Raw genomic sequence first — 22,704 nt, forward strand, 5'->3', positions numbered from 1 at the left:
CAGGTGATCATTTAATCACCTGCACAGAATGATTCCAGCACCTTGTGCAATGAGAAGGAAATCTTGAAAACACGCATGGTCTGAGGCCCTCGAGGAATGCAGTTTGACACCCCTGCTGTACATCACATTAAAGCCTTAGGGGTGGTGTATACATCGGGAGAAGCTCCCATCGCATACAGCAGATAGGCAAAAACAAGCATCTTTTTGGCCTTCAGTGGGCTGGTGTACCATTTATTTTTGTTGTAATGAAAAGTAGTCTACTATGCGTTTCTGCGCCTTTTAGCAAGGAGGTTGGTCTATAGATCACATACAGCTGTACACGCTTACAGTAGTATATCTTGTAGGTACATATCAGCAAAACTCTGGAAGTTCATGTCTGATGGAAGGCGTTAACTTGATGTTAACAGGGCGATATAGCTGTTCCATCAGGTTTTCATAACCCCTGGTATGGTGCTTAAAATGTCCCAGAATTTGTTTTTGAAATAACTAATATTTAATAACATTAAGAGAAGCAATAAAATGCGAACAAACTGAAGTTTATTTTGATATTCAAAATAGAAAGAAGGAATAGAATAAACACGTAAAAACCCAATATTATTATCATGTTACAACAGGAAATATTCTTGTTGGGAAAAAAAAATAAAAAAATCTACAGAAGTTTAGAAAAAACAAATCCGGTACAACTTCACAGTGATTAGTAAAATTTTGGAATGACAGATATGCTTAGTAATAAGGCTTTATGAGGTGGTCAGTAAATTTTCTATTATTGGATCCTTTTACATGGTCTTCACTGTGCATGGACTAGTGCTCCAGCTCCTTGGCCATATCCAAAACCTTTAGGTCCAAAATTCTTTGCATAGCAAGCTAAAAAACAAAATTCACTTAATTTATTATCTTTTCGCCCAATTGTCTGCTGCAAACTGAAAAACAATGCATGACCCAAGACTGGTGACCCAGTAAGGTACAAAGTGGGAGTGTGAGGGACGAAGACATTAAGTTTGCTCTAAGAGCATCTGAGCAAGTCATAGATGGTGTCCTTCCTATGGTATATAATTGTAAGCATCACAGTCATCAGTAAGGCAAGAAACAAAGTTTATAAGCATGCATACACAAAAATTAGAGAAGGTGTATCCCATGTATTTCCCCCATGCCCAGCTTCCTTTATAAGCCATTAACATCCTGTGTCTTCTTTTTATAGCCTTGAGTTTGACAACACAATAGGAGGCCACAGCAATCTTCCAGGAAGCGGACAGGTTATTCACAGCAGTCACTATAGAGCAGGATCCTTTGCCATAATTAAAGTGTCAGAACACCAGCCCTTCCTCAAGAAAACAACAGGCTCAGGACAAACACCAATAAAAATAATTCACTCCACACAGGCATTACCCGATAACTTGTCTGTACCACTTAAGCTCTAGTTTCCTTGTGCGGTCCATTCATACAATGGTAATGGCATGCAAACAATGGGAAAATATAAATGCTGACATTCACGCCATCTCACCTTTGCAATAGATTTCCCCATCCTTTTCAGTCAAAGTTGTAGATTCTAGACTCTTGCCACACTTTGCACATCTGAAACAATTCTTATGCCATGGCTGCAAGGGAGAAAGTGATTAGTGAATGTAAAAATGGAAAAGGAATTATGAATAAATACTAGATCTATGAATAGGACAAGTGAGAGACCAGCTGCTCAGATGCAAAACCCCAGATACAGTGCCTTGCAAAAGTATTCGGCTCCCTGGAACTTTTCAACCTTTTCCCACATACCATGCTTCAAACAAAGATACCAAATGTAAATTTTTGGTGAAGAATCAACAAGTGGAACACAATTGTGAAGTTGAACTAAATTTATTGGTTATTTTAAATTTTTTGGGAAATTCAAAAACTGAAAATAGAATTAGACTTACCAGTAATTCGGTTTCTAGGAATCTTCCACGACCGTCACCTTGGAGGATGTCTCCCCGCCCTAATGGGGAACAGGAACACAAAGAGGTTAAATAACCCTCCCCTTCCTGCTAACTCCAGTGTTTTTTCTGGCCATAGTAGCGTGAATAGTTACCACTAAAGTGCAGGAATCATCCAGTGAAATATCAGATAGGGAGGGAAATTAGTGCTATCGTGGAAGGTTCCTAGAAACCGAATTACCGGTAAGTCTAATTCTATTTTCTCTAGTCACCTTCCACGACAGTCACCTTGGAGATATACCAACGGTAATTTCTTTAGGGAGGGACCACGGCCTGTAGAACACGTCTGCCGAAGGTCAGATCCCTGTCGAAATTCAGCCTGTAATGTCTGGTGGAGGTATGAACAGAAGACCATGTGGCAGCTCTGCATATCTGTTCTGATGAGGTGTTTCCTCTTGCTGCCCATGACGTGGAAACTGACTGGATAGAATGGGCCTTCAGAGAGATCGGCGGAGGGAGATCTTTGGCCGCATATGCAAGACAGATAGCTTGTTTTATCCAGCTTGCAATCGTTCTTTTAGCCGCCTTCTTCCCTTTATTTTGTCCTGAGAATTGGATAAATAGATTCTGGTCGACCCTCCAAGATTTGGACTGCTCCAGGTAATGGAGAACTACCCTGCGGACATCCAGGGTATGGAAGTTTTCCTCCTTCTCGTTGGAAGGGTTTGGACAAAATGAGGGCAAAACCACATCCTGACCCCTATGAAAATCTGAAACGACTTTGGGCATAAAGGCAGGGTTTAGTCGTAGGATTAAGCTGTCAGAATTTATGGATATGAAGGGTTCTTGAATTGACAAGGCCTGCAATTCTCCTACGCGCCTAGCTGTGGTAATAGCGACTAGGAACACCGTTTTAAGTGTTAGGATTTTAAGGGGTAGGGAAACCAAGGGCTCAAAGGGTGGCTGAGTTAAACTATTGAGTACTAAATTTAGATCCCAAGGAGGGATCCGACTAGGGAGACTAGGACGTAGTCTACTTGTTGAAGTTATGAATTGCTTGATCCAGTGGTGGCCAGCTAGATCCTGGTCAAAAAAAGAACTAAGGGCAGATACCTGAACTTTCAGAGTATTCGGGGAGAGCCCAAGATCTAAATCCTTCTGGAGGAAGTCTAAGATTTGAGAGATGTTGGGGTGGAAGGGAATTTCTTCCATACTTTGTTATAGATGGCGTTAGTCACCGGTTTCCTACTCTTTTGGAGAGTTTGGATAACCCTATCGGAGAGACCTCTGGCTTTTAGAATGTTGGTCTCAGTAGCCAGGCAGCTAGATTCAATTTTTTGAAATCCGGATAAAGGAGGGGACCTTGGAAGAGAAGATCGGATCTTTGAGGAAGAAGAATGGGACCTTCCTCGGTCATTCCCCTCAAGGTGCTGTAGCAGCTCCGCCTTGCCCACAATGGGGCAATCAGGATTGTTCTGACTGTCTCACCGGATTTTTTGCAGTGTCTTTGACAGCATCGGAATTGGTGGAAAGGCGCAAGCCAAGTTGAAGGTCCAAGGATGAATGAGAGCATCCATTCCCAGAGCACCCTGCACAGGGCTGAGGGAGAAATAAGTTTCTGACTTTGCGTTCTGGGCATTCGCAAACAAGTTGACCTCCGGGGTTACCCATCTCGAGGTTTAAGTTAGGAAAACCTCCTGGTTCAGGCACCATTCTCCAGGATGTATGTCTTTCCTGCTGAGGAAGTCCGCTTTGGTGTTGTCTGAACCCTTCAGATGTACCGCGGAGATTGAAAGGAGGTGTTTCTCCGCCCAGAGAAATATCCGAGCTGCCACTAGTTTCAGACTGGTATACTTTGTGCCCCCCTGGTGACAAAGATAAGCCACAGTCGTCACGTTGTCGGAGTAGACACGAATATGGTGGCCTTGGATTAGAGGTGAGGCAGCTAGCAGCGCTTCCTCTACTGCCTTTAGTTTCCTCAGATTGGAGGATCTGGAACTTATGTCTGCGGGCCATAGACCCTGAAAATATGTTTGATCGACCACGGCACCCCAACCTCTTCAGCTGGCATCTGTGTGGAGCACTTTCAGAGGGAGCTGATCCCAGCTTACCCCTCGCCGAAGGTTCCAGCCTTTTAGCCACCATGACAGGGCTGATTTCACATGTCCGGGAAGAGGGATTCTCCTGGACAGAGTGTTCTGATACCTCAGAGAATGTAGGATAACGCGAGTCTGGAGGGTCCGTGTGTGTGCCTGGGCCCAGGATACTGCCTGAATGCACGAAGTTAGGGATCCTAGAATAGACATGGATTCCCTCAGGGTTGCGGGATCTTTGTTGCTTGAATCGTGAGATTCTTTGGCAAAGGTCGTGCTGACGATCTTTGGGAAGGAAGGACATCCTTTTCTCTGAATCCAAGATAATCCCTAGGAATTTCTTCCTCGTGGAAGGCTGTAGGTCCAACTTTAGGAGATTCGGGATCCAGCCCAGGGACTCGAGAATATCCAGAGTTTTTGATACATCTTGGTTCAGCTGAGATATTGAAGGAGCCATAATTAGAAGATCGTCTAGGTAAGGGACCAGGCAGATTCCCTGATGACGGAGGAAGATGACTGCTTCTCTCATGATTTTTGAGAATACTCTTGGAGCCGAGGATACTCCGAAGGGAAGGACATTGAATTGGTAGTGAGTGATCTTGCGGTTGTGGGAGATTGCAAACCTGAGGAACTTCCTGTGATCCGGATGGATTGGAACGTGATAATAGGCGTCCCTCAGGTCTATCGTTGCCATCACCCAGTCTTGTCCAATTAGCGGGATTGCGGTTTTGACTGACTCCATCTTGAACCTCCGATACTTGATGACCTGGTTCAAGGGTTTTAGATTTATGATCAGCCTGCACTTCCCGGAGGGTTTCTTTATGAGGAAAAGGCGAGAGTAATGACCTCTGCCCAAGTCCTGCTGGGGTACATGGATGATCACTTGCCCTCTCAGAAGTTCCTGGATTTGAAGGAGAAAGGAGTCAAGGAGGTCTGGGGGTTGTTCCGGGGTAATTCTCAGGCAATGGGGGGGGCTCTCGAATTCCAATTTTAGTCCGAACTGTAACGTGTGGAGGATCCACTGGTTCGCGGATATGGACCACCATTGGGAGAGAAACCGTGAGAGCCGGCCCCCGACCGAAGGGTCACTGTTTTTCCTGAGTCTGCTGCTGTTGAGGCACGAGGATGTTCCTGCCTCTACCCCCTTTCGGATAGCTCCAACGACCCATTTTTCCTTTTCCCCTAAAATCCTTCAGGGAGGACTGGTCACGAGGGAGACTAAAAAAAACGCTTTCTAGTAACTTTTTGTTCCAGAAGCGATTTCTTCCTATCAGAGGCCTTATCCAGGATATCATCCAGTATTGGCCCCAACACATGGTGACCCTTAAAGGGGATGGCGCAGAGTTTGGTTTTAGAGGTAATGTCGCCTCCCCAAGATTTCAGCCAAAGAGCTCTCCTGGCTTAATTTTAGAGCACTAGGGACCGTGAGGCCACCCGAACGGACTCTCCTGAGGCATCGGCTAGGAATCCCAAAGCCTTTTGGAGAAGGGAGTCCAGGATTTCCTCTCTGGAAGTACCCTGGGAGAGATGTTCCTCTAATTTGCGAAGCCAGAGGACCAGGGCCCTGGTGACTCAAGTAGAAGCAATATTTGCCTTAAGAAGATTCGTAGAGGACTCCCAGGATTTCTTTAGGTGACTCTCGATCTTTCGATCCATTGGATCTTTTAATTGAGAAGAGTCCTCAAATGGGAGGGACGTCTTTTTGGTGACTTTAGAGACCTGAACGTCCACTTTGGGAACCTCTCAAATAGAATTATCACCCTCTAAGGGAAACCGGTTTTTAAAGTCAGAAGGGACACTAAGGCCCTTCTCTGGGGAAGCCCACTCTTGGAAAATGAGATTTTGAACATTTTCGTTTATAGGGAGCCCTTTTTTAGGCTTGGGTCTCAGGCCCCCAAACATTACATCCTGTACAGAATGTTTTTCCTCTACTTCCTCAACCCCCATGGTGCTTCTTACTATGGAGACTAGCTCATCCATATCCTCCATATCCGCTTTAGGGGTGATGTGGAGCCCTCATTGTCCCAATCGTCTCCTGACTCAGAAGACTGGACCTCTCCTGAGTCAGTATCAGTATTAACTGGGACCATCTTCCGTTTTTTGTTTTTTTTGGGGGGGAAGGATGCGACGCTTGAGCTTGGGAGAAGGTCGCCATGGAGGACTGTACCTCCTGTTTAATCAAGCTTTTAATACTGTCCAGAAGGGAGGGCTGTTCAGCACGTAATATGTCATCCGTACACGGTTGACACAGGGTCTTATAGGCAGAGGGTAGCCGGGAGCCAAAAACACCACACTTGCGGCTAGGTTTACTCTTTGGGGCAGAGACCTTTTCTCCCTAAAAGAGAGAGAGGTATACTAAGTAACCCATAAAAGACATGCCAGAACAGTAAAGGGACCAGCCCGGCTACTCACGGCAGGAGGGTGAACGCTGGGATCTGAAGATAAAGCAGAGGGTTTTTGTTGCTGTCCATGGTCAAGCTGTATACAGTCACAGAGACAGGGAACAGCGTCTTACCTGGAGGCCCAGACCAGGATATGTAGGTATTGAGGTCCCCAGCGATATTGTGTGCTCCTCCCCCTTCGATCCATAGGGAGGCTTGAACGACCCTATCTGGTCGGCGATTCCCCGCGGTGGCCACCGACCTCATGGAACGCCAGGACCGTGTGCGCTCCAGTGCAGAGCCCCAGGCCACGAACCGGAAGTGCAATGACGTCACATCCGGCACGCGCGAACCCGGAACTCCACACAGACGCCGGAGAGGGAGGACGCAGGGGATCTCAGCGAGGACCCCGGCAGCACGTCACCACCCCGCTTTGCCCCGGACAGTGCAGGAGGGGCGGGAAGGAGGGCCCGAGTCCACTGCAAGGGTGAAGACGGAGCGCAGCACATGGAGGAGGAGGAGAGGATACCGCCCGACCTCAGCTGCCCATTGGTAAGCAAATCCAGGTGCTCTGTTCAACGGCCACGACAGCACCTGCAGGACCTCTTCATGCCCCACTGGGGGACTTGAAAAACACTGGAGTTAGCAGGAAGGGGAGGGTTATTTAACCTCTGTGTTCCTGTTCCCCATTAGGGCGGGGAGACATCCTCCAAGGTGACTGTCGTGGAAGGTGACTAGAGAAAAGTGGGGCATGCAACCAGAAGTTCATTGTGGATCTCTGAATGATCCAATGTTGTTCTATATGCCTAATGATAAATATAATCCACCTGTGTGTAATCAAGTCTCCGTATAAATGCACAGAGAGCATCATGAAGACCAAGGAACACAACAGGCAGGTCCGTGATACTGTTGTGGAGAAGTTTAAAGCCGGATTTGGATACAAAATTTCCAAAACTTCCCAAGGAGCACTGTGCAAGCGATCATATTGAAATGGAAGGAGTATCATACCACTGCAAATCTACCAAGACCCGGCCATCCCTATAAACTTTCATCTCAAACAAGGAGAAGACTGATCAGATGCAGCCAAGAGGCCCATGATCACTCATGCCCATGAACTGCAGAGATCTACAGCTGAGGTGGGACAGTCTGTCCATAGGACAACAATCAGTCGTACATTGCACAAATCTGGCCTTTATGGAAGAGTGGCAAGAAGAAAGCCATTTCTCAAAGATATCCATAAAAAGTGTCGTTTAAGGTTTGCAACAAGCCACTTGGGAGTCACACCAAACCTATGGAGGAAGGTGCCCTGGTCAGATGAAACCAAAATCAAACTTTTTGGCAACAATGCCAAACGATATGTTTGGCGTAAAGGCAACACAGCTCATCACCCTGAACACACCATCTCCACTGTCAAACATGGTGGTGGCAGCATCATGGTTTGGGCCTGCTTTTCTTCAGCAGGGACAGGGAAGATGGTTAAAATTGATGGGAAGATGAATGGAGCCAAATACAGGACCCATTCTTGAAGAAAACCTGTTGGGAGTCTGCAAAAGACCTGAGACTGGGACAGAGATTTGTCTTCCAACAAGACATTGATCCCAAACAAAGCAAAATCTACAATAGAATGTTTCACAAATAAACGTATCCAGGTGTTAAAATGGCCAAGTCAAAGTCCAGACCTCAAACCAATTGAGAATCTGTGGAAAGAGCCAAAAACTGCTGTTCACAAACGATCTCCATCAAACCTCACTGAGCTCGAGCTGTTTGCCAAGGAAGAATGGGCAAGAATTTCAGTCTCTCGATGTACAAAAATGATACAGACATACCCCAAGCGACTTGCAGCTGTATCGCAGCAAAAGGTGGCGCAACAAAGTATTAAGTTAAAGGGGCCGAATAATATTGCAATCCCCACTTTTCAGTTTTTGAATTTCCCAAAAAATTTAAAATAACCAAGAAATTTCCTTCAACTTCACAATTGTGTTCCACTTGTTGATTCTTCACCAAAAATTAGCATTTTGTATCTTTATGTTTGAAGCATGATATGTGGGAAAAAGCTGAAAACATCCAGAGAGCCGAATACTTTCACAAGGCACTGTATCTGTAGACAGTCACCAGACCCACTCCCCTCCGGATGGGAAGTGTGAGCAGAACCGGATTACCCCTTTAGTTCCTTCACGACCTTGGGAATCATTTTTTTTTGCTCTCTTCCCGGAGCCATAACTTTTTTTAATTTTTCTATCAATTTGGCCGGGGGGGGGGGGCTTGTTTTTTGCTGGATGGACAAGTTGTACTTTTCAACAAACCATTGTTTTTTCTATATCGTGCAATGGAAAACAAGAAAAAAAATCCAGATGTGGTGAAATTGCAAAAAAGTGCAATTTCACTTTTTTTTTTTTTTTTCTTACTACGATCACTGAACACTAGAACTGACCTGCAAATACGATTCCCAGGTCATTACGAGTTCACAGATGCATAAGAAGAGAACATATACATGTTGGCAAGTGGTGAAAAAAAGTGTCACTATTTTCCACGATATTTTGATCACTCGTTATTGCATTTTTATGCAATGTTACAGACACCCAAAAAATTATGATTTTTTTAAAATTGTCTTGTTACGAAGCAGGGCTTCAGAATTGACCATTGCTATGAACGTGGGCCACATGGCGGTGCTCAAAACATCAGAAACCACAGGTTGTCATGTGCTGGAAAAGATGCAGGCTCAGCACCGGAGCCCGCATGGACACGATCTGTGACGTACATATACGTCATAGGACTTAATCCCTTCCTGCACCAGACCATTTTGGCTTTAACACCTACGTTTTAGTGGCAAAAAAATACCGTATTTTTAAAACTGACGCACTGGACCATAAGACGCACCCCAAATTTTCAGAAAGAAAATAGGGGGAAAAAAAAAAAGTGTCAAATGGGGGTCCGTCTTAGTCCGAATTCAGCTTACCGAGGAGGGGTTTCGGCACTGATGGAGTAGTCGCAGAGGTTGTTTGGTGGTCCAGGCTGGTGCGGTGGCCTCCGGGAAATCCCATGCCAGGCTGGTGCTGTTGCTGTGGGGCTGCCGGGGCTCCACCGGCATTTCGTCAAAGCCCCCGCAGCTCCGTTCCTGCGAAGCGGAGGCCTCCGGAAAGATGGCCACCGGTGGCCTCTGGAAAGATGGCTGCCGGGGCAGCGCATGCACAGATTCAGATCTCTGCAATGCCCCCCACGCAGCCCAGAGCCCCGCTGTCGCCACACCACAGAGCCCCGACACCACCGCACCACAGCTACAGCCGCACCAGCTGCATCAGGATCTCCGCCACTGGGACCGCCTCCAGTATTTGTAAGCATATTGCGACCACAAGACGCACCTGCATTTTCCACAAACATTTTTGTGGAAAAAAGTGCTTCTTATGGTCCAAAAAAATACAGTATATAGAAAATTGTACAACAAAACAAAGGGTTTGGGTTGCCATTTTCTGCGACCTGTGTGAGGGAGTGGTGAGCTGATATTCTTGGTGATACCATGTTGGGGGTATCTGCTCTCCAGGTTTATCCTTCAAACGATAAACTGTTCAGTATCAGCATATCATCAGGGTGAGAAATAAGCCAGCGCCATTATGTTACGCCAACACCCCGACAGTGCTGGTTTAGCTACTGAAAAATCAGCCAGCACCCCACCCCGCTCACACACAACGTTCAAATGACAAATTGGAGTACAGATGCCAGTACCTGGACAACTCATGTTGTCCGATGACCAAGGAAACTTTTTACAGTACAAAAACATTAGATGTAAATAAATACCTTTCTAAAAAAAAAAAAAATTCTTTTTAACTGGACAATTATTTACCCTTACATACAGCCATATTAAATGCTTTGGACTCAAAAGACTTGTATTATTCATTCAGAGCATGCTAAAACTTAAAACTACACACTTGTTCAGTCTCCTACCTTCCCAGCTCCCATTACTTTCTCTGCAGCATATACGGATTCACCACATCTGGGACACTTATCAGATCCTCCAAACTTCTGGGCAAACTTTGAAGGGTTAGCAGAGGCACTGGAACGCGATTGTTGTGATCTGCAACAGTCCGAAATTTTTTTATTTTTTTTTCTTCACAACTCGACTATACATTTTTTTTAAGGGAGTTAAGGAATAGTGCAACACATATACACACACCCAATACTTATTTATAATGTGGAGAAGACAGAATAAGCAATGTATTTTTCAGATTATCAGGTGCGGTTGGATTTTTTTTTTTTTTTTTGCATTTTGCCTGTCACGGTACTATCAGGGTCGCAATGAAACTCCTTTGACCTGTAGTATATAGCAATTTAGCAAAGACACCTAGCAAAACTTTGGATGCATTGCAACTGTCACTGCCAAAATCGACATGTCCTATTATCATACATCATATTTGTCATTCCATGACAAACCAGAATGGTGCCTTAGTGATCTAATGAGGAGCATCATGTAACGTGTGGCCTTCATTTCATCTTCTCCCCTTCACTCACTTTGGATGCAGTACGTGTGGCTTCAGCAATCAACATTCAGTGGATGGTGACAATAGTATGAAACAATAGTCATGGTGGGCAAGATGGTCAAAGAAGCAATCAAGGAATAGGCAAGGTCACAGTCGGTACTGGGAGGTTACACTGCTCCTTAATCCCTTATAGACAGGGTGATGATTAAAAAGGAGAAAGAAAGGAAAAAAAAACAAAACTATGCAACAGGCATTTAACCCCTTAGTGACGAGGCCGAATTTCAAAAATCTGACCAGTGTCACTTTATGTGATAACTCTGGAACGCTTCAACAAATTCCAGTGATTTTGAGACCGTTTTCGTGACATGTTATACTTTATGATAATGGTAAATTTGGGTTCATATGTTGTGTTTATTTATTAAAAAAATAACTGAAATTTGACAAAAATGTAAAAGAAAAAAAGATAGCAATCGTCAAACTTTGAATGATTATCCCTTTAATCCAGATAGTCACCCCATAGAAAAACATTAATACATATTTCCCACACGTCTGCTTTATATCAGCACCATTTGTAAAATGGTCTTGTATTTTGTTAGCATTTTAGAAGGTTTAAAAATGTACGGTCTCCTTTCCTTTCAGTACCCGGGGTTTACAGGCACGAGCGAGTGCTTTAGAACAGCTCCTGGCTGTAAAATGATTTAACCCCTTCAGATGGATTTACTTCGTGGGACGTGACAGATCATCTGAAGGTATGTATATTGTTGGTTTATTATTTTTCAGAGCGAGGGTCTTCAGGTGGATTGAGAGAGCAATAAAATATTAAAACAACCTGTGTGTTTATTTCATTAAAATACTTTTTAATAATGTGTGGTTTTTTTAACCCTTTCATACAATTGGATTAATAATGGATAGGTGTCATAATTGACGCCTCTCCATTATTAATCTGGCTTAATGTCACCTTACAATAGCAAGGTGACATTAACCCTTCATTACCCCATATCCCACCGCTACACGGGAGTGGGAAGAGAGTGGCCAAGTGCCAGAATAGGCGCATCTTACAGATGTGCCTTTTCTGGGATGGCTGGGGGCAGATGTTTTTAGCCAGGGGGGGCCAATAACCATGGACCCTCTCTAGGCTATAAATATCTGCCCTCAGTCACTGGCTTTACCACTCTGGCGGAGAAAATTGCGCGGGAGCCCACGCCAATTTTTTCCGCCATTTAACCCTTTATTTTAGCAGCTACAGCGCCCAAATTTTGCACATACACACTACTAACATTAGTAGTGTGGAATATGCAAAAAAAAGGGGATATGAGATGGTTTACTGTATGTAAACCATGTCTCATATCCTGTCGAGTTTGGGAAGGAGAAATGAAAAGCCAGCAATTGAATTACCGGCTTTTCAAATATATTGCGCTGAATTAAATATAAATACAGAAATAAATAAATATATAAATATATATATATATATATATATATATATATATATATATATATATATATATATATATATATATATATATACACACACACACACACACACACATACATATACACACATACACTGTATATATGTTTTAACGAACATTTGAGCACATAAATCCATTAGATGTCGGTTTTGCAAGCCTGCGAGAAAATATCACAGTATGGATGCCATACGGATTACATACGGAGGATGCCATGCGCAAAATACGCTGACACACCCTGCCTACGGATGACATACGGATCACTATTTTGGGGACTTTTCTGCGTATTACGGCCGTGAAATACAGACCGTATTTTGATACGCTGAGTGTGACGCCGGCCTAAGAGGTAGAGCTGTGCCCTGACTGCTTTGTTCTCCAACTACTCAGTCCACAGTAACAAGATTTAAATACTGCTAAAGGGGTTGTCCACTAGTAGGACAATCCCTTCTCATCAGGAATGTTTTCACCTGTGAAAACAACAACAATTATACCTCCCTCCTGTGCCACTGCTGTTCCAGTGATGTCGGCACTCGCATTCCTGGGGCTCTTATATGGTTATGACACATTAGCCCTGCGCCCAATTGGCGACGGCGTCACACTCCCCTCCTTCGAACGTAAAAATACTCAAGAGGAAGTGACCGCTGCGGCTGGCTACTCACTTCCTCTTAATTACTAGTACGTCCAAATGTGGAGAGTGTGACGCCAACACTGAATGGGCACAAAGCTTGTGCGTCAGAGGCAGCACAAGCGCAAGCCCCAGGAGCGGCACGGGAGGAGAGCAAGTGTTTTTATTTTCATAATATTCAGATTGAGAAGGGATTGTCCATTGTCCTAGTAGTAGATAACCCCCCTTTAGGCTATGTGCACACATTGCGGATTCGGCTTAGGAATTTCTGGTGCGGATTCTGTCTCTCCTGGCAGAAAAAGCACCTGCGGTTTTTTGTGCGGATCCGCAGCTTTTTTTTGTGCGTTTTTGCTGCGGTTTTCTTGCGGATTTGCTGCGTTTTTACCCCTGCGGTTTTCTATAATGGAATGGGTACAAAAACGCTGCAGATTCACAAAAAAGAATTGACATGCTAGTTCTTTAAAACCGCAGCGTTTCCGCAGCGGATTTTCCGCAAAGTGTGCACAGCATTTTTTTTTTTCTCATTGATTTACATTGTACTGTAAATCAATTGCGGATCTGCAGCGTTTCTGCACCGCAAAAAAACGCTGCGGATCCGCAGAGAATCCGCAACGTGTGCACATACCCTTAGAGAGAAAAAAAGTTAATGGGAGTGCTTCTTTAAAATGTCCCCATACTGAGTGTTTTATTTTTTTGTGGAGTAGATGGCTCCAATAAAAGGTCTTATGGGGAGGGGTGAAAAAAAATTGCTAGTAGGACTTTTAACATTCATTTCTATTATAGAAATACGTTACTGTACAGTCTTTTGGGGTTTCTTTTGTGTTTGCCTTGAGTTTTCCACTTCAAACTAGGCAAATCAAAAGGCTGCAAACCACCACATAAAGAAAAAAAAAAACAAAAAAAAAAAACAACTCCACACCCTCTTCCAAAATGTTTTCAGGAAATGCAAAAACTCCCTAGAAAGGAGGAACATTTCAACAGTTTCCACTAGAAAGTTGGAGTATGTGCTCGCCTCAAAATACTCCGTGTGCACATATCCTTCATGAACAATTCTGTCTGTAATTTGTATGCATTATACAATGAGCATGTCAGGTTGTGCATGCCTCTTTTTCCAAATATTGAAGAAAGATTTAGTAGTAGACAATTTAATGCATCCAGGGACCTGTGCAATAATGAAATATTGACTTACTCTTCAGGTCTAATGCCCAGTCGTTCACCCCGGTCCATATTCAGTGTGCCAGCACCTTGCCCGTAGCCATAGCCTTTGGGCCCATATTTTTTCCCGTAACAGGAACGGCAGTAAATCTCATTCTCATGATTAGCCACTGTTGTGCTATCAAGATTTTTTCTGCAAACCACTGAAATGAAAATCAAAAACTTTAACTATTTAAACAAAACATTGTGGTTTACTAGAAATGGGAAATGTAAAAGTGTTGTCCTATCTGGACAACCCCTTTTTAAATAAAGCAATCTATGCAAAATAAGCACAATATACTCACATCCTGCACTGGCTTGCATGACACTGCTGAGCTAATCAAGGCTGCTGTGTGCTTTCTACATTCACTTGTCTGAGGGTCATCTGAAGGCATGAACCTGGGACAAATGGAAATCTTAAGCGCAGACTGGCTGCAGGGCTCATGTGGCATAATGTCACGCTAGCCCCAGGAGACCTCAAGCAAACATCCCTAGACGTGCGCACCTAATGCTTCAACAAAAAATACGCTTTTAACACTGATCAACAGTGGGATATATATCCACACAAGGTGCAATATAACCAGACACCTAGAAATTACAATAAACCAACTACAGTAATAATAACAATTAACCATAGAGCAATAACGGTCAATATCATATGATAGTGGCAACAGAGTATATGATGAAAAAAATGGTAATCACTATATATAATAATGATATATAGGGAAAAAAAAACACAACAAAAATCCAGAGCTGGGTAAGCTCACTCCTAAGACATGAGAAGTTACCATATAGGAAATAAATTTTGCTATAAGTGTTTAGGCCTATAGAATGCCCCTAAACTTCATGGGGCTGGTGATCACCTGGATCAACAGTATATCACATAAAGAGATGGGCAGTGTGCATAAATGGGTGTCCCCATTAAGATTCAGAATGAATGATTACACATAAATAAATGAAAAAAAAAATTAAGTCGATATATAGCATATACGGTAATACACAATCTGATCCAATGTGTTATTTATAGCCCACCTGACCCCACAAATCATGATAACTGAATGAAGCAAAGGCTATAAAAAGGTAAAGGAAAGCTGTTGGTAGAAAGAACACAAGAGCCCTGACGAGTATGCCTGATCCCATGGGAGCAGGCTGGGAATAAAATGAAAATATTGCCAATACAGGGAATAAGCAGCCATGGTGGTTGGTAATGAGGAGGAGGATAGACCCGCTCCCCTCCTCGTTACATTATTGATGTATGCTTAATTGTCGTTACTGTGGTTGGTTTATTGTCATTTATAGGGGTGTAGTTACATTGCACCTTGTGTTGTTTCATATCCCCCTGTTTATCAGGGTTAATAAAGGCATATTTTTTATTATGTATTGGGCTCTCTTTCTTCTGACATTACTTTCTCCATACATGATGTAGCACACTTATACCTAAATTGATATTGTAGTGCGCCCTATTCACATCCATACATTGTGGAATAAATATGGACACTAAAATAGTTACAAATAGGATGTATTAAAATTAGGCATGGCAGTGAAGCAAGAGTTAATGGGTGTGGGTGGGTCAATGACTGCTGGATAACAGGGCGCCTGAAGAAAAAAAAAAAAAAAAAACTAGAAATGCATAAATCTCATTGAGGACTATAGAGATGCCAGCAATTCTACTGGTTGTAAAAGGCTTTGGGTTGGAGGGGGAAAATTCTACCCAGAACATGGACTGCAGCCTGGTTGGCTGCGGCCAGGTATATCATTCTCTGAAATGCTGCATTTCAGAGAAGTTTTAAAGATCAGCCGTAGCAACCTACCTCGTGTATATATAGGGAGAGACCCCTCAACGTTCTGCGGCACTAGGAAGAGCGGGCCGCAGTTGGCCATAGACTAGTCTGGTCTCTGGCCGGATCTTTTAAGCATAATTACTTGGAAACACTGGGAAAAATATAGATGCAAACGTACAAATTCCTTTGTGGGCAGCATAAGCCTAAGACAGAATTTGAATGGAAATGTTTCTGCTCCTTGACAGCAAGTAGAGATTTTCAAGACAGAGAAACTGGACCATAAAAAGATTAGAACAGTGGATACCTGTTAATTACACTAGGTTTCAGCGTTACATACAGCACCCATGTTATTTTATGCTGAAAATGACAAAAATAGTCAGACCCCAGAAATTCCCATATTGTACATTCAAGAAACAACAGACTTCCTTCTCTGTAGATGGACCTAGACGTTTGGTTCACAGTTAAGCAAGTTCCGTCATGCTGGTTAGGAGAATTTCATAGATTAAACTACATTTTTATGACAGTGGAAAAAAAGCAACCAACAATTATGGTTGTGAGCGCCGACCAGTATAATGGTGATATTCCACAAGTGGAAAATGTGTGCAGTTTTCGTTGAGCAGTCAGCAGAGAGCACTGAACGTTCTGCTTCCAGCAACATTTTTTCAGTGGGAAAATTACAAGTTTGGAGTCATTATAAACAAAATATAATTGTGCTAGGAGTGCCAAGTAGATGCCATGGCTCCTCACTGGTTTCACATTCCACCCCTTAAGCAGGCCTAATCCTTACAGGCCGATTGTATTAGCAGCCCACGGAACACATTACAATTCATGGTGGGAAGAGAATCTTGAAAACTTCTTTAATAAAAGAGTGTCATTTTGTGACATCATTGTAGAACTTTGTCCTTTTGCTCTTTTATCTACAGAATTGTCAATAACTCTATAGCAACAAATCCCATAAAATGATCGCATGTAGATACACACAAAGCCATGATAAAAAAGACTTACTGCAAAGGAAGCAGCACTTATGATAGCTCTTGCCATCACACTGCACCTCTTCAGCATGGTACACAGTTGAGCCACAGGCCCCACATTTGTTTCCACCTCCCCAGTTAGGCATCTTGGAACTGTAAAAAGACAAATGTATGTAAAAACCAAGCAATCGAGTACATTAAATATGCAGTAATGTTCAAAAGTTTTAGGCATGTATTGAAAAAAAAAAATGCTGCAAAGTAAGAATAGAAGGGATCGTCCACTATTCTGACAACCCCTTGTCAATCTCTAAGTTTTCAGCCAGTAAAATGACACCACCTTATACTCACCACTGTCGCCACTGGCTGTCACGCGATCCCAGCCGCCAACCAGCGCTGGCTTCACTCGCCCTTCCTTCAGACAAATCAGACATCCGGAGAAAGTAAGGTGCAGCTGCTGTCTCACTCCCTCCTGATGTTGGTTTTATCTGAAGGTGGGAAGAGTGAAGGCAGCGCTGATGGTCACACGAGCCCTGAAAAAGCCGGTGATGACATCGGAGGAGAGTGTAAGGCATTATTATAATGGGGGAAAACATGGATTGAGAAGGGGTTGACTGAGTAGTGGACAACCCACTTTCATAGTTCATCAATTAATAAAACGCAAAGTGGCTGAATATTTGATGTGCCCATCTTTTGCCTTCAAAACAGCAAAGAATCAATTCCTCTAGGTACACTTGCAAATGTTTTGAAGGAACTCAGCAAGAGGTTGTTCCAAACATCTTGGGAGCACTGATTACAGATTTTCTGTAGAATTAGGTTTGTACAAACCCTTGTCTCTATGAAATCCAAGAAAGATTTGATAATGTTGGCATCAGGGGAGTGTGATCGTCGGTTCAGGACCGCTGCAGAATCGCCTGACTCCTGCTGCCGCCACAGTATTTGTCAGTATATTCCGTCTATAAGACGCACCACCATTTTACCCCAAAAATTTTTTGGGAAAAAGTACGTCTTATAGTCCGAAAAATACAGTACACACTTAGTACAAAATAAATGTGGAAAGATTTTCCTGCAATAAGCTTTGGCTTTCTGGTACAGAATGTTATCACCAATTAAGTGGTTAGGATGGCTGCCTTGCAGCAGTGCCTTGGGGCATTGGCAGAGTTTGTATGCTCTCCTTACGTTGGTTTCCTTCATGTACTCCAGGTTTTCTCCAAAAACACACCATAGGGTTAAATGCTAGAACCTAGATTTTGTGCGAATCAATATGCTTGATGACAATCTCTACATGGTGCTGCACAATAGGTTATTCCCATAGGAATAAAGAAATTGTATACATGAATTATATTGAGTCCAAATACTGGAATGTTTTGGAAGGTGGATGAAAACCTATAAAACTTAAAGGTGACTTTGTCTGGGTTTATAGGAGTCTGGTAAAATGTAGATCACACTTCAGTTTCCACAGTACTGTGACCAAATATGTATGGTTGCGTCATGTTCAAGGGGGATTGAACTGGTCAAAGTGCAATGTACAAGATACTAATTAAAGGGAACCTGTCACCACGTTTTTGGAAGATGGGATAAAAATAGCGTTAAATAGGGGCAGAGGTGGGCGTTACATTAGTGTGTGTGTTATGCGTTTATTACCCACCTAAGTTGCCGAAATAACTTTGCAAAGTCTCCGTTTTCGCCTGTCAATCAGGCTGGTCAGGTCGCATGGGCGTTGTCTTCCCCCAGATTTGGCGTAGTTTTCCGTTGGTGGCGTAGTGGTGTGCGCATGCCCAAAGTCCGGAATCCTCTTCCAGGGGATTTAAAATAGCGCGGTGTTCGTTATTGCATTGGTGATCGGTGGGCGCGGCCATCTTCCTTTGGCCGCGCGTGCGCAGAAGCGGCGCTCTGCTGGCCGCGGCTTCAGGAAAATGGCCGCCGCGATATCCATCTGCGCACGCGCGGCATCCCGCGGCCATTTTCCTGAAGCCGCGGACAGCAGAGCGCCGCTTCTGCGCACGCGCGGCCAAAGGAAGATGGCCGCGCCCACCGATCACCAATGCAATAACGAACACCGCGCTATTTTAAATCCCCTGGAAGAGGATTCCGGACTTTGGGCATGCGCACACCACTACGCCACCAACGGAAAACTACGCCAAATCTGGGTGAAGACACCACGCCCATGTGACCTGACCAGCCTGATTGACAGGCGAAAACGGAGACTTTGCAAAGTTATTTCGGCAACTTAGGTGGGTAATAAACGCATAACACACACACTAATGTAACGCCCACCTCTGCCCCTATTTAACGCTATTTTTATCCCATCTTCCAAAAACGTGGTGACAGGTTCCCTTTAAAAAAAGTTCTGGTTAGATTGTTAAATAGAAAAATATGTCATCAATAGCACCAGTGGAAGCCTCTACACGCAGAAAGCTGAGAAGTGGATGTTGCCAGTAGGACTTTTAAAAGGGGCAACATCCAGTGCATTTTTTTTCTGTAGCAGACTTTTTTTTTTTTTTTATACCCAATATGGGAAAAGATTCCAGAGGATCAAAGGAAGACCAAAAAACCTCAGGCCACAATTAGGTCATATGCTAGTTCCACTGTTGCAATACCAGAAGCACTAATGTTAGGTTACCTCATTTGTTTAATACTGTAGGTAACATGTAAAAGGTAACTAAGCAATATAAGACATTCTCCATAAATCCAAGGAGATAACAGCCATAATAAGGACGTTTACACCATTGTCCTCTGGTGAATGGGAGTCTACGAGATTTCCCAATGCAAAGTGGTAAACAAGTCCTAATAATGATCTCCTTATATAAGGCACAGGGACCAGGTGACAACCTGCGAGGCAGGCATATATTTCGCATTAGTACGATTTGTAAGTGTATCATATACACAAACCTTAAAGGATCTTAAAACGCAAAAATTGTTGGAAACTCTATCCATAGTTCTTCACGTATAATTTCTGGCAGGCACGCTTTTTCCCAGATTAACATTCCTTTTCTTTTATATAAGCATTTGGACGATTTACTAAACAGCAGCTGACGGAGATCAGGGAAAATTGATTTGATTTGTTTTAAATATAACTAGCTCCAACTCTAAATCAAGTAGAACCGCCATGTAACTTCCGCAAGGATAAAGTATGGTAAACTTTAATACAGCTATAAACCGTATTTTATACAAGCACCACAATAATATGCATAGCTGCTAAAATATGGGATCCACAAAAATAAAAAAGGAACAGTGACCAAAACATTAACAAAATAAATATCCCACTGATGTATTTTTTTCCCAATTCCATTTTGTATCCTAGTTTCCTAGTTAAAATTGAAACAAACAAAAAAGTTCTGTGTCTCAAGCTCGGCCATGTTCCCTCTCCACTTTCTCACTGTTCTGCGTATGGCTGTAAGGCAACTGGCAGCAGCAGCAGAAGTCTCCCTGATGTGTCCTATGTACAACAGGATAAGAGCAGTATCCTTCAGTCGGATTGCCTTTATTACATGTAGGATATCTACTAGACGGTTTCAAAATCATGCGAGTATTGCTGCAGACTAACCGTTCCAAAAATTGAAATACAAAATCATTTGATGTGACTTTGGTCATAAACATCTAATTCAGGAACTAGCAAAAGGGCATCAGAAAGATGCCAAAATCACCAGTACACAGCCCATTGCAAGACTTAACTGCGGTGCTAGGCATTGCCATATATTTAAAAAAAAACAAACACGTAACCCTTATTCTAACTGGGTATATTTACTAGTATTGTCTAATTCGTAGACTGTGCAAACAGACTAGACCATCCAGGTTTGTTAAATTGGTTGCGTTTTTTAAGTGTCTAGTCTATAATCAATCTATCTATCTATGGCATCATGATTACCCCCTAATCCCGCCCCCTGCACAGTAGCTCCGCCCCCCACACATCACCACACACAATCCCGCCCCCCACCCCATCATTACACACAATCCCGCCCCCACCACATTACCACACAATCCCACCCCCACCACATTACCACACAATCCCACCCCCACATCACCACACATAATCCCGCCCCCCCACATTACCACACATAATCCCGCCCCCCAACACATCACCAAACATAGTCCCGCCCCTCCACCACATCACCACACACAATCCCGCCCCCCACCCCATCATTACACATAATCCCGCCCCCAACACATCACCACACATAATCCCGCCCCCCCACCCCATTACCACACAATCCCACCCCCCACCACATTTCCACATAATCCCACCCCACCACATTACCACACAATCCCACCGCATTACCACACACAATCCCACCCCCCACCTCATTACCACACATAATCCCGCCCCCACCACATAATCCCGCCCCTCTACATTACCACACAAGGCTCTGTCCCCACACATTACCACACGAATCCAGTTTGCTTTTGATTTTACACTGTGAATAAAATGTATTAGTATTATTCTGATTTTTGATTATTATTATTGTTATTAACTTCATTTTAAGTTAATTTACCACCTGCGTAAGCGCTATTGAATGTTGTCATTATTTACTTTAGTTTAATCACTAGCAGCGTTAATTAGATAGCAATGAGCATGCCGAGCGTTAGCTGGCTGGAAACAGCTAGTAATCTTTATATAGTGCTAACATTCTGCAGCGCTTTACAGTTTTGCACACATTAATTGCTGTCCCCGATGGGTCTCACAATCTACCATATTTTTCCAACTATAAGACGCACTTTTTCCCCCCCAAAAAAATTGTGAGGAAAATGGGGGGTGAGTCTTATAGTTTGAATGCAGGCTTACCGGCAGTGTGGCGGCGGCAGAGGTGCGGGGATGGTGAGGCGCGGTGAGCGGTATGGTGTGAGCAGGGTCCCTTCCACAGGTGAGGCGACGCCGCGGCCCGGTATCCAAGGAGAGCAGCAGAGCTGGGTGAGTCACGGCTTTCTCGGTGGCGGCGGCCATCTTCCTGAGGCCGCGCATGCGCAGATTGAGTTTTCTGCTTCCTGGGGCTTCAGGAAAATGGCTGCGGGAGGCCGAGCGTGCTCAGATGGAGATCGCGGCGGCCATTTTCCTGAAGCCGAGTTCGCAGATTGAGGTCTCAATCTGCGCACACGCGGCCTCAGAAAGATGGCCGCCGCCACCGAGAAACTGGTGATTAACACAGCTCTGCTGCTCACCTTGGATACCAGGCCACGGCGTCACCCCACCTGAGGAAAGCCATGGCGTCGCCCACCTAAGCAGGAAGCGACCCTGCTCAGGTGCACGCTGTACCGCCCACCGCATCTCTGCCGACACCATGCCTCCTGTGACCCTGCTCTGCCACCGCCTGTCCTCAGGTAAGATATCAAATTCGGACAATAAGACGGACCCCCATTTTATCTTTTTTTCTGCAATTTTCACCCCAAATTTGGGGTGCGTTTTATGGTACGGTGCGTCTTATAGTCTGAAAAATACGGTACATTCTCTATCAGTATGTCTTTGGAATGTGAGGAAACCCATGCAAACTTGGGGAGAACATACAAACTCTAGGTCTAAATTTATACCACTTATTAGTTGGCAAAGCCACACCCCTTTGTCATACGCACCTGGGGGTGGGCCAGTCCGATGGGTGTTGCAGGTTCGGGGCCTCCCATCTTCTTGCGATGCTGCCCTCCTGCTTGTGTCATGGCTCCCCGGCATCACGCTCCTGCGCAGGTGTACTTATCTCAACAGGGCAGAGCAAAATACTGCATTGTGCAGGCACTGGGCGCCTCTGAGCTTTCCCGATGCCTGCATCCCACAGTACTTTACTCTGCACTCAACAGGGCAGATAAGTACACCTGCACAGCAGCACGATGCCG

At 44.0% G+C, this 22,704-nt stretch overlaps 1 protein-coding gene across 2 annotated transcripts in view; it reads right to left on the bottom strand.

The window, feature by feature from the left end:
- Positions 1 to 520: 520 nt before the first annotated feature.
- The window catches only part of CSRP2 (cysteine and glycine rich protein 2), a 36,045-nt gene continuing 13,861 nt past the window's right edge, over positions 521 to 22,704 (bottom strand). The window contains exons 1-6 of one of the 2 annotated variants that reach the window (XM_077265340.1): positions 18,533 to 18,716; positions 16,922 to 17,040; positions 14,131 to 14,299; positions 10,318 to 10,447; positions 1,502 to 1,595; positions 521 to 864 (exon numbers count right to left, since the gene is read on the bottom strand). In XM_077265340.1, the coding sequence (XP_077121455.1) occupies positions 788 to 864; positions 1,502 to 1,595; positions 10,318 to 10,447; positions 14,131 to 14,299; positions 16,922 to 17,033 (582 nt within the window). In that variant the 5' untranslated portion in view covers positions 17,034 to 17,040; positions 18,533 to 18,716 and the 3' untranslated portion in view covers positions 521 to 787. Of the gene's footprint in view, positions 865 to 1,501; positions 1,596 to 10,317; positions 10,448 to 14,130; positions 14,300 to 16,921; positions 17,041 to 18,532; positions 18,717 to 22,704 lie in introns of those variants that run through there. The other variant, XM_077265339.1, reaches the window with a different exon arrangement.

This window comes from Ranitomeya variabilis, chromosome 5 (assembly GCF_051348905.1).
Source record: "Ranitomeya variabilis isolate aRanVar5 chromosome 5, aRanVar5.hap1, whole genome shotgun sequence".
Taxonomy (NCBI): Eukaryota; Metazoa; Chordata; class Amphibia; order Anura; family Dendrobatidae; genus Ranitomeya; species Ranitomeya variabilis.